We start from the raw sequence: 12,442 nt of genomic DNA on the forward strand, positions 1-12,442 counted from the left end.
AGGGGCTCCTTGTTAGCCACCCAGCCAGTACCAGTCTGCTTCTGAGCTCTGCCTGGGAATGAGCCCTGAGGCCCCAAGCCAGTGGGTTTTCATTGTCTGGAGCAGAATGGGGTGCAGCAGGAATTTGGGTCTGATGCCAAAGGTGGCAAAAAGACTGCTGCTCAACACAGCTTGGAGTTGGTACATACGTTTGAATGGTGGTGTAGGAAAGGTAGCCATTTCAGGCTCAAGCTGACTGGTTTTTTTCAGAAATGAAGTGCCATAAGGTGCTTTTGTAATTTGACGGGATGTTCAGGAACGCATATGCATTTCCCCTCCCTTGATCTATATTGATATATATTGTACAGAAGAACTCTTAGAGGACAGTACTTCGGATCTATAAAATATGTTCATGACTGGCTCTCTGATAGTACCAGCTGGCAGTCTAGGTTTTTGTATCTTTTTTTTTTTCACATCTCAGTAGCAATTTATTAAAAGACTATGAGAGAAAGCACTTGTGCAGGCTGCTATACTTACAATAAGATTGTGATTTTCCAAGCAGTGTAGGGATGTTAGATACAATTAAAATGCCGCATTGCTGCCTGTATGCTGTTATAGGCAATTGCACCTTTTTGGCGTAGAGAGGAAAACCAAATATAACCTGTAGCATCTCAGATGATGAGCATGAGTGAGACCTGGCTTAATTTTTCAGAGGCAAAGTGGATTTGGAAGGACTGGTACTTAGGGAAAAAGAAGAAATAATTGAGCAAGTTGCATCTTTTTCTTCTAAATTAAAAGAGTGAGTGCTAGGAAGTAAAACAAACCGTGGAGCTTTATACTATCTCTTGCTGATGTTTGTCAGAATAATATCATGCTTTACAGGATGGCACCATTCCTGTGTTCAAACCTGCCATTTTTACATACCTGATAAATCATCATATGTTTATTTTTTTCCCTTATGCTACTATACTGCTTTTCCCTGTGGGCTCCTTACAGCTTGTTTCTTCTTGAGGTAGAGCAGTATGGTCCCCTGTCATAAGTCACATACAATGATAACAGGAATAGTACCTGTGTGTTTTGGCTTCCAGTTTGACTGCTATTTGGGATGAGTATGTCAGGGAATTTTAGTCTACAGACAAGTTTTTTTCCCTTGATAATAGATAAATGGTGCTTTGAGACAGCTGTCAAATTGGAGAGAAAAGCAGTGATATTCTCCCAAGGCCTGTCTATAAAAAGAGATCTGATTTTTGGTCTTCAGCATGCCTTGTTTTACCTGGTTTTGGCTTCACTTCTTTTGGGGAAGAAATGACAGATGGTAGTATTGCCACATGCTTTCAGCACTCCCCCCAAAAGATATCACTAACTGTAAAAAGGGCAGATCTCTGGATCCTCCCTCTTATTTTTTTTGTGCACAAGAGACAGTTAATGATGTCAACATTTAAATGATTGTCAGTAGATGTGGGTTAACACCTTTCCTGGCTCCTAGTTGACCTTATTTTCCATGAAGGACAGTATACTTCTCCACCAAGAGAGCAAATGGATACAGGATTACATGGGAGTTAAAGCACTGTTGTTTTTAACTCCTTATAGGTGGTCAGCATCAACTCCAGGAAAAGATACATGATCAACCCCAATAATCCATTTCAAGATAAAAGCTTTAATTAAAACCCTAGTAGAGATGAGACAGAGAATCTGTTTTGATGTAAAAATGTGCTTTATGGGAGTGGAAGCATCCCATAGATGTATTTACATTCTCTTTACTTTTCATTTGGCACCGTAAGTAGACGGGTCTTGTTATTTATTTATAATATAAGCTCTGATACTATATCACAGAGACAGTATCTTCACAGAGTCAAGCTGTACCATTTGTGTTCTGACTCCTTTTGAGCTGTGGCTTCACAGTGTCAGTTTGACCACACAGAGTGCAGTGTGGAATGAAAGTAATTAGATGAACAGCTGAATATAGGCCAAGAAAATGCTGAAGGTTGTCATAATATGAGCCAAATATGTGAATCCCTAAATATAGGCAAAGATGTCAATGTTTAGGTTGAGAACGGATAAAGAGAGTTGTCATCCTAGCGCTCAGTGGAGTCTTCACTTGAGAACAGTAACATTAATTCTAGTCTTGTTTGTAAGATAGATACCTAGTCAATTGATGGTAAAGCAAAGTGTAAATGTAAGGTTATTATATGTACAACTGATTTGCTCTTGTAGTGTTATATACAGTAATGGCAAAAATATACTTGCACTTTATTCATACATGACAGGGATACCTGTGTGTATATTTATGTGCATGAATATATATAAATACACCATGTAGTCATGAATATGTAAGTACACATAAAGAGGTAGGTTCGGTGTAAACATAATGATTAAGTTCTTAAGTGTAACATTCATTATAAAAACAATGAAAACCTGGCATCCCTAATTTTATGGTAAAAATGGTTCCTACTTCTGTCTAAAAAGACTATAGCAATATATTATTCTGTGATTGTTTTGCTGGTGGTAGCTGCTTTTGGAAGAACAACATTGTAGTTCTCCAGCTAATGGCAACAGTATAAAGCTGTCAAGAATATAGTGAGTAAAAGACTATGTTGCAGTTGGAAAGTGTTGCATAAAAATGTCCATAGGGTTATTGAGTTGGGTTACTCCCTTGAGCATCTGACATCGTAATACATATTCTTAGCATCTTACAGAGAGCAGTTTGTTGGGTAGAACATTACGAGTCTGATCCACCTCTGTTCATTTGTTAGATTCCTCAGACCTCTGAGTGTGTGCAAAGACATTGGGTTTGTAGTCAAACAATTGGGTCCTTCCACAGGCAAAATCAGGCTGAAGAGGCAAAAAAGCAACAGGTCTTCCAAAGATATTTGTACATGTCATCAAGGAAAATTTTAAGGCAGATGAAGAAAAAACCTACCAGACTGTATCTTCAAATAAAGACAAACAGGAACTATACTGGAAATACTCTTTAAAATACTGATGAAATGAGTTGACTGTTAGTATACTATGTTAGACCAGTCTGACTTTAGACTGGTTTAAAACATAACTTTTAAAACAGAGACCATTTTAGGCTTTTATATAGCAGGGTAAAATGTGAAAAGAATATGTCCATAATTTTTCTGAGGATTAACAGTGCTTTGTTTTAAGAAAAGGTTTAATATTGTCACAGAAGTTTGCACATTTCAGAAGCTCTCCTGATACCTTCATCTCATTCTTGCCAAGATACTTCCAACCTTACAAAAAATTCAGGTGTTTTTTTTTTTAAATTAATTGATTTTTCAAACAGAATAGTGTGCATTTTCAGTACAAGCAAAGAGAGCCCCTCTGAATTTTGACAGTGTTTATATGCACATTGTCTAATGTCATCCTCTTTTGGGGGTTTGCTTTTTTATTTAATGTAAATAGGAAAAACCCATAAACTCCAGACAAAACTTTCTCACGAGAATGGTTCTCCTGGGGGTTTTTTACTGTAAAATCTTCTGCTTCACTTTTAGGTCAAACACAAACCTCATTACATTTATAGGGTGAAGTCTGAAGGTCCCACCTTGTTTGACAGGCAGCATGACTCAGCACAAGAGCTCTGCATGTGTTCCCACAATCCTAGTAGCTAATCTTCTCTCACATTTAAATTTTAAAAATAAAAATACTATGATTATTTTTATTCATAAGAGTTATTAATACTAATTTGTAAATCAACCCCCTTCTTTTCACGTTACTTTACTTTTTAATTATAACAGTTAGGCATTCTCTCCTGGGTATTGGGACACTGAAACAGCATTGTTTGTTTTGATTGCTAGTGTTGTATAGTATTGCACAGTTTATTGTAATCTACTATTATGCTTTGGTATCTCTAAAATACTAGCACTTTTAGCAGGCTGTTCATTAGGAGTTAATACATTTATGCATATATTCCAGGTATGCCTAACCGTGCTAGTCTACAAGCCATACAGCAATCAGTGTCTTGTTGGCAGAGCACCACTGGGTAGGGACCCCAGAGAGCCGCTGACTACCTGCGTCCCCCAGGTGGGGATGCGAGTTCCTCCGTTGCCCCCACTTCTGTACACCCCAGTGCTGCGCAGGGGATGGAGCCTAGTGTGGGAGCTGAGCTGGAACTGTTCACAGGGATCATGTTAATCAAGAGCCGTAGATCACCCCCCCACTTACTGTATGTCACTTAGCAGAATAAAACACTCACAACCTTAAGTGAGGAACATGTACATTAAACTTGTTATATTAAATGATAGGGGATTTAAACATAGCTTTATCCGCTTATATAACTGTTTCTCAGTCTGAGGTGTATATAGCACTGTGTTCCCTGAGACATTGGCCAGTATTCAAAAATGTCAATGCCCACACTTCCTCACATGTAAGAAAGCAGATAATCACATTGTGGGGAAGGTAATGTGTGAGTTGTTAAAAATTTAACCTAATTTCTATTTCATTTTAAATCAAAAGCACTGTAGCAGTACTGCACAAGCAGGCCCCTGGATTTTTTTTTCTTTCCAAAGGTTAATTAGTGCTTGATTTAAAAAGCTTGGGAAACACTGATTCACATCAGGTACTTTCATAAGAAAAAATTAAGTGATGGGAAATCATATCAGGAGAATAAACAGAAGACCTTCTTGGCTTTTTGTGTAGTCTTCAATAAAGTGGCTGAGTCTTACTACAAAGCATAAAAGACCGAGGCAAATTTCAGAATGTACCTTTTCAAAAATCAGGAGATATACATTTAAAGTCTGGCTTTCAGTCAAGTATTAATTGGGTCTGTATTTTTGCCTCTGTAAATGGCTGATGCAAATCATTGTAGGCCTAAGTTTTTACCAATGACATTTATAATTATTTCAGTCATCTCAATATCTGATTAGGAGCATACACATATATTTGTCATAAATTGTCCACATATAGACTGTCCAAAGCTACACTAGCAGTGGTTTGAATCTGCTGTTTACAATGAAAAGCCAGGCCTGAGTACGGACCATATTCCCTGTTGACAAAGCAGCAAGTTACCGTATGTCAGCTGCTTCACTGCAACTGCTTATATGCCAGAAAGACAGTACTTAAAAAATACGAGTTTTACCATAAAAGCTGATAAAAGATAAAGCCACAAGATGAACAGAACTGTAACATGAAGTAAAGCATAGGCTTTACTCAGAGGGGTCTAACACTGTTTCTATCCTTAATGATTTTTTCAGAATGGCAGAGACTCATGGTTTGATGGAGAGACTGGAGAAAGCAGTGACTCGACTTGAATCATTATTTTCAGATTCACACAGATCTGGTGGAATGGAGTGTGATGCCATCAATGGAGTCAATGGAAGTAAGTCTATTTTTTTGAAGTACCGTCTCTCTGTTATTAAAAAATTGCAAGTAGCACACGTGTTTGTCTTCTAAGAGGGAGTGCAGTCCCACCCCTTATGAATTCTGTATCAAAAGAAAGTATTTTAAAAAATTAATTTAGAAACGTCATGTGACAAGCTTAGTCATATGCATAATTCTAAATTAATATAGCCTAGAAAATTCAAGATTTGACTAGTCTCTTAAGTATACTGTTCATATTTCAAGCTTTATCACTCTCTTCATTTTAGTATTTATATTGTTGTAGGTAACTGACCAGATGAAAATGTCTGCTTGAGCCCAATTAGCAGAAGACATTAGACATCCCCAAAACTTACAGCATAAATATTCCTGAAGAAGTCACCAATATAAACATTAAGTTTATTTGCCAGCTCTCTGAGTTTCACAGTGTGGATCTACTTCATTTAATTGTTTAATATCCTTAATCAAATATGAGTTTGTTATAAGCATTTGCTCACTAAGGGCTGCCACACATACATGGCCTTATGTTGCTGTCTCTTGCTTCTCAAGTGGATCTGCAAAGCACTACATTGGAGAATACACCAAAAAAGTCTATCTTCATTTATTGACATCATATCACCAAATCATATTTTTCACTGCTTAATTTTTTTGTTGTTCCTGAAATTTACAGGGTAAATAACCATATAAATGTGGCAGTTCTAATGTTGATTGAATAGAGGTGCCCTTTCCTTTCTCCAGAGCTTGTTTTTTTCACCCAGAACCCCAACATACATCCCTTTATTAGCTTCATGTCCTTTGCCTTCTGTATTCCTTGGCCCTTTCCTGCATTCTCCAGAGAAGAGCACATGCCAGCCTGGACTCAGTTGCTGTACAGAAGCTGCAGAACAAGCAGAAAGCTGCAGGCAGCTTTCTTACTGACAGAGAAGCAAGTTTTAGTGTTTGTATGTCAGCTGCTTTATCGTCCCTGTATGCCAGCCCTTACCCAACAACACATGCGAGGGACCTTCCCCACAGTCACGTGTGCCATGGGCCTACACACTGGCAGCTGCTTGGAGCAGCTGACTGAAAGCAGCGTGTTTCTCTGGCAGGAAGGGAGCATCTTGCAGCAGGCTTCCATAGCAGATGAGTTAGCCAGTCACAGTAAGCTTCAGTCATAAAATGCTAACGGTCCAGAGAAAACCTAGACAGGTAGTAAACCGTAGCAAAGTCATGGAGAAACGCGATCCGTGTACGAACTGACAAATAAATCAATCACTACTAGGAAATCTACATTTTTAAAAAATACAGGCTTCAATCCTATAATGAATCCGTTTAGGTGGATCTCTATATTAATCCAGAGCTCAGTTTTGCAGAACCAGGGCTGCTTTCAGAACAGGAGATGAACTCACCATGTGAGGTACTTCCATTGAAATTGCTATATCCTTGGCCTAACCTAAGAGCTCAGCCAGGTGAAAAGATTCAACCCCCAGGGAAGCAGAGCCTTAAAACCCAAGCAGTTCCCTAGAATAAACGAACTAACAAACCTTGTTGGAGTGAGATTATAAAACACACCCACTAGGAGACAGCAGTAAGAAGCTGAGATGAGCAGCACCATAGGGCACTTGCCAGCCTGCACCACATCTCCAGGCGGAGCTGTCTCGCACGAGGACTCAGGAATTAGCTTTTGCTGATGCAGGTAGGAAAGACTGTACAGGTTCTTCAGTTTGGGCAACTGATACACATATAGTGCCACAAACATCACTCTGTATGCCTGTGTTACTGTGCTTCTGCAGAGGTTCACATAACCTCCACAGCAACTGCAGAGTAGAGAGTCTTACAGAACAGGCCTCTTTTTCTTTTTCTCCTTCAAAACTGACACTCAGCCAGAGTGTGACCTTTTTTAAGTCTCTAGTGGAAATAAAGATATATTGCCGCCTTTTACCATGACCCCCTCCCCTAAAAGACCATTCCATAATTAGAATTATTACAAAATATAACCTTGACTTTTCAATTAATACTTTTTGAGAAACAACAAAATAATGAGGATGGGAGAACTGCACCTTTACTGTTTTCCTAAATGGCATTACAATGGCAGGATTGCAAACAAATCATTCAATTGCTCTGCACAGCCCATAGCAAATTCTAGTAAATGCTCCTGGGAGTTAGCTGTATTGAATAGTAAAAAATAGCATAGTTGCTTTCTAGTTTTGCATAGGACAATTGCCATTTGGTAAACTGCTATTTAAAACTCTGCTCTAAAGTAAAAGGTTACAATGATTCTCTTGGAGACATACAGAGATTTTGACAAAGAACATAAATGGGCTTTGGAAAGCATCTCCACAACTAAAACCTTTTGTACACTAGGTCATTTGAGGGGTTTACACACAAACACTTAATATGGAAGAAAGCCCAGAAATTCCTCAGAATTAAAGGTGAGTGACATCAAGAGAACAAAAGAAGCCTTGAAATCCCGCCTAGCTAACTACTTTTTTTTTTTTTTTCACACAGGCCATTGCAAATTCCAATTGCCAGAGCCTTTCTTTTTTTCTGTCAAGGAGCCAGATGACTCTTGTGGAATAAAGAGGGCTTTCAAGATTATGAATTTGGACACAATTGTCATATAGCACCAAAAGGTTAAAGCAAAGTCTCTGGGGAAAGCCTGGTACCTCTTCAGAGCAATCTTCAGGCTTCATTAATGAGGGAGAGAGGCTGGGAAGAATTTTAACCTTGGTCTCTCAGATCCTACGGATGCCATAAATTCACACATCCATCGCCCATGCTGGACCTGGCAAAGGTTCTGAGGCATAGACGAGACATGAGGATGTGTCAGGGAGTAAAGGGAGGGCTGGAAAGCATCCAAGGAAAGATTACTTTTGCTGTCTTAAAAGGTACCACATAAAGCCATTTAGATGCCAGGTGCATAAGAAACTGAGTCTCATCTGCATTTTCTGATTGTCCACTTTATCAGGAAACTGATCTGTGTACCGTACAGAAAATAGCATTTTTATTCCCCTGTTAGAATGTATAGCATATATATAGTCAATAGGATGTGTCATCTAGAAGACTCATTTGAGCTTTCTTTATCCAGTGACAGTTTTGCAAGGTCAGACAACAAAATAAGGAGATTACAAAGCCACATCTCACTGCATAAATCCACTGTCAACCCATTCTAAAGACTCTTTCTTACTGGAAATTGAATTGCTTGCTACTAAAAGTCACCAAACAATACAAAGATCTTCAGGAACGGGTGGGTGGTATAAAAGTAGTTGTTCAGTACTGTGCAGATTCTTTTTAGGGGATAATACTTGTTTTATGTACAACAGTAGAATTTTGTTAAGACAGTCATGCTTATCAGGCCACTAGGCCTTTGAAGGGCTGAGAAATGTTTATTTTAGCAACTGTTATTTTAAGACAAAAGAGGCTTCCCATTACATTATACAGAGTAAATTCTCTTCGTGTTCCTAGCCAAGTTCTACCAAGATGAGGGTTTTTTTCTTTCTAGCTAGGAAAAAATCATTATACATCCTTTTTCACTGATTTCACAAATCAATGATTATGGCAGAAATTAAGTTACAGTGATTTCCCCTGTTTCTGTGGTATTTTTCCTCCATCTGCTACAAAGGAATGTCCTATGCATTATGTACTTTATGAACCCATTATAATGGAATGGTCTTCTTCTATAGGCATAGCACCATATGTTGAAGCCTTTGATAGGCTGCTGAATGGAAGTGTTGCTGAGTTTCTCAGGTACAGCAAGATTCTTGAAGGTGACGTGAAGACACATGTGAGTATTTACTCAAATTTTCTCCCCATGATATAAGCGTACAAGTCTTGGAATCTGTGTGATCAGCCTTGATTGCTGAGCAGAGGAGAATCTTAATAGCAGTACTCTGAATTATTAGTTCTTGTAGTAGTAATAACCTGGTATAACACACTGAGGACAGTTGGTTCAGGAAGGGCAAAAAGCTGTATGGATTCATAAGAAGAGGGTGCTCCCCTTCTATAGCAGCAAAGGTTGAAGGCCACAGTATGCAAGATACATAAATATTCTCAGTCACAAGCAATTTGAATTGTCCTGTTGGCTGCTAAGCCTTTTGCAGGGCAGGAACACAATTAAGAACATGAGTCAACAAATGAGTAGCAAACAATAGGTGGGTCCAAGCAGTGATAACTTCTTGTGGTTGTCTTCTATGCACATGTATCATCATTCCAATTAATGTAGAAATTTTGTTCTTTTGATTGCTTGTTTTTGTTACTCTTTCATTTGGAACAACATAGCAAACTAAAAAAAATTAGTTTGTCAGGCATTTAAATGACGCTTTTTAAACACATATGTCACAGCAAGGAAGTACTACCATGCTATCATTTTCATGATTAAATTACTTTGTAACCTTATAATATCTTGTGATCAGAGCTCGTTTGTTTCATTTTATTTTTTAAGTCTGTCTTCTCTAAAACTGGTGGTGACAGAATGACAAAGGATGGACTTATCTTACTGCCATCTTAGCAATATAGATTTTGCAAAAAAACCCACACACAAAAGAGCCAGGGTCAGTTTAAGCTGGATCTGAAGGAGTGTGAAGCTTTTGACTTTTTCTAATAGATTCATGCCATCCGGCCTTTCTCCATGTGTACATTTCCCAATTCATTGCAGCTGCTGCTCTACATAACAAACATGGTAGCCAGAAAAACATGCAGTCCTACAAGCTACTGAGACTTATGCTGCAAGGCCAGCATAAATATTTTGCAAGACAGCCAAAGTAACCAGCCTACTCGCCAGTAAGAGCTCTGGGATTATTCTGTGGACTGTGTTTTCTCTGTGGTGTTATATGTTCTTCTTGGTAGGATAGAGTTTCTGACCTAGTTAGGCCTAGAAAACTGGAGGGAGTAAGGAGATCAGGCAATTATAGAGGACCTTTGTGTTTCTAAGGAAGTGCTGCACTTCCTTTTTATTTGAAAAAGCTTTTTCAGCTTAATAGTTCTACTATAAGCTACAATATATGTACTTTGTTCTTAAAATAAATTAGGTAAAAATTAATAAGCTGGGAGGTGGGGTGGGAATTATCTACCTAACTGAGCAGAGAATTGCTCCCTGGAAAGGATTGGTTCTAGCTTTGGTCATTACATTCATTGGACACCATTATTTTGCAGTTGATTTCTCAACAGTCTAGATCTGAGTGATACAGAAATAGCCTCAGTACCAACACCAAGCAGGGAAAAAAATGGCATTTAACATTCTAAATGACTGAAAACTTTTTAATATACACTATCTGTAAATGTTTAAATCAGTAAGTGTATTAATTTATGCATTTGTAACTATTTGATACTCATAATTGAGTCCATATAAAAGATTATTAATAATTTATCTGCCAAGTCTTTGGATAGTCCCTAGCATATTGTTGATGATAGTGTAATGCAAACTGTGATAAGGAGTATTTTTTAGGACTATGAGATTAGACATAAACAACTTTCCCTTACATAAAGAAACGACTGATTCTGATTGCAGGCTACTAAATATTCTGAAATCTTAGATTCTGAATTTACAACATGAAGCAGACGGTGGTTGCCTTATGCTCATGCTTATCACTGAAGCAACATCTGTGCTTTACCTTAACAAGTGGAACAAGGAGTATTTTTCTTCTGGGTGTCTTATAGACCATGTGTCCTCAGCATTATACTTGCAGCTGCTGTCTCTTTCACATAATGAGCTGAAGGGAAGGTTGTATTTTATTTCAAAAAACACCTGTTGCCTAGAAAAACCTCACATACCTGACTGACCAGAATGGTAATATGAGAGAAAGAGAGGCTTCATATTATGCTAAAGAAATGAGGGATTTAACATGATGTGTTTCATGCTGATTGCTGTAAGGATTCTGTGGTTTGTGTTTCTGGCGAAAGGAAGAATACAGCCATAACTAATATCTGTTGGGGAGCCCCATTCCTTTTTTTTTCAGCATGCTGTACTCTAATAGTCTATTGAAAGAGAACAAAATAATAAAGAGAACTAATAGCTAGTTCCTGTCTCTGTTAAACACAGCAGCATGGTGGATTTTACAAAGATTAGTTTATCAAAGAAGAGTTCTGCTTAGACTCAATCTTGAGAGCAGTGTATTTCTCATTCAAATTACAGTACATGCAGTGGTGAATCTCTGAGGTCAACTGCATTAAAGAAGCTAACCACTTCTTAAAAGACAGAGAGAATGGCTAGGGTTTTTACTTTGTCTGTTTAAAACAAATTATCCTAAATGGCTAAGATGAGATCCTTTTCCTGTCCTGTCACTGTGGAATAAAAATCTGGTGATCATATGGATATTTCTAAGATATACAAAGTTCCCTACAGGCACCCATTTTATGAAGCCACTTTCTGCTGTCCATGTCATAACTATAGAGCATGTGAAGTCAGTGAAAGAGTGAGTATGGCCAGGACTGCTGCCAACCAGCTGTCTTTGGCCTGACATACCAGCATCTTGGAGGCTGTCACCAACTATTACAGGTTATAACAGCCCTGAAGCTGACTCACTATGTGTCAACACGGAACCATTCTTCTGTCAGAATGAGGGAAATTCAAAAGCAGTATAAAATAGACTGTGGTTCTACAGCGTAGGCAGTTCTCTTATGCACAGCCAATAGGATAGCACTGGCTGATTGCTGGATCACAGAGACGTGAGTCCCATCACTTTGCCCAGATGCATCCACCACTACAGAAAACGTGCTGAGGATGACAAAGACCTGCCTGTGGAAGACACAGTCTACCTTCAGATTGTGTCCCAGTGAGGAAGCTGGTCAAGCAGGTTTGATGTGCTCTTCGCCCTGTCAAAGCAAAGCAAAGCAAGATTTTAGAAGGCCAAGAAGCTGTTTTTTGTGATGTGTTTATTATGAGCTTCTTCACATTGTTTTTGTTTATGTGATACCTCAAGTGGTGGAATACTTTGGCTTGAGTTTGAGTAATGTACCAGATGAGACACAGTGATAAGAAGAGAATGTACTAGTTCTACAAGAGAAGGACAGATAACTTAAAATTTCCATATTTTAGTATTTTATGTGGTACAGAGCAGAGCAGAATTACAGCCTTCCTGTCAAACACATAAACTAATACTTGCCTTTTTTTTTAATTGTTTATTTGTAAAAATCTTTTAAACTCCCAACCCCACTAGTTGAAAGAACA

At 38.3% G+C, this 12,442-nt stretch overlaps 1 protein-coding gene across 2 annotated transcripts in view; it reads left to right on the top strand.

The window, feature by feature from the left end:
* The window catches only part of CAP2 (cyclase associated actin cytoskeleton regulatory protein 2), a 68,176-nt gene that overhangs the window by 6,460 nt on the left and 49,274 nt on the right, over window positions 1-12,442 (top strand). For both annotated transcript variants that reach the window (XM_052813300.1, XM_052813205.1), the window contains 2 exons: window positions 5,175-5,299; window positions 8,961-9,061. In XM_052813300.1, coding sequence (XP_052669260.1) covers window positions 5,176-5,299; window positions 8,961-9,061 — 225 coding nt within the window. In that variant the 5' untranslated portion in view covers window position 5,175. The remainder of the gene's footprint in view (window positions 1-5,174; window positions 5,300-8,960; window positions 9,062-12,442) is intronic.

Source organism: Harpia harpyja, chromosome 1, assembly GCF_026419915.1.
Source record: "Harpia harpyja isolate bHarHar1 chromosome 1, bHarHar1 primary haplotype, whole genome shotgun sequence".
NCBI lineage: Eukaryota > Metazoa > Chordata > Aves > Accipitriformes > Accipitridae > Harpia > Harpia harpyja.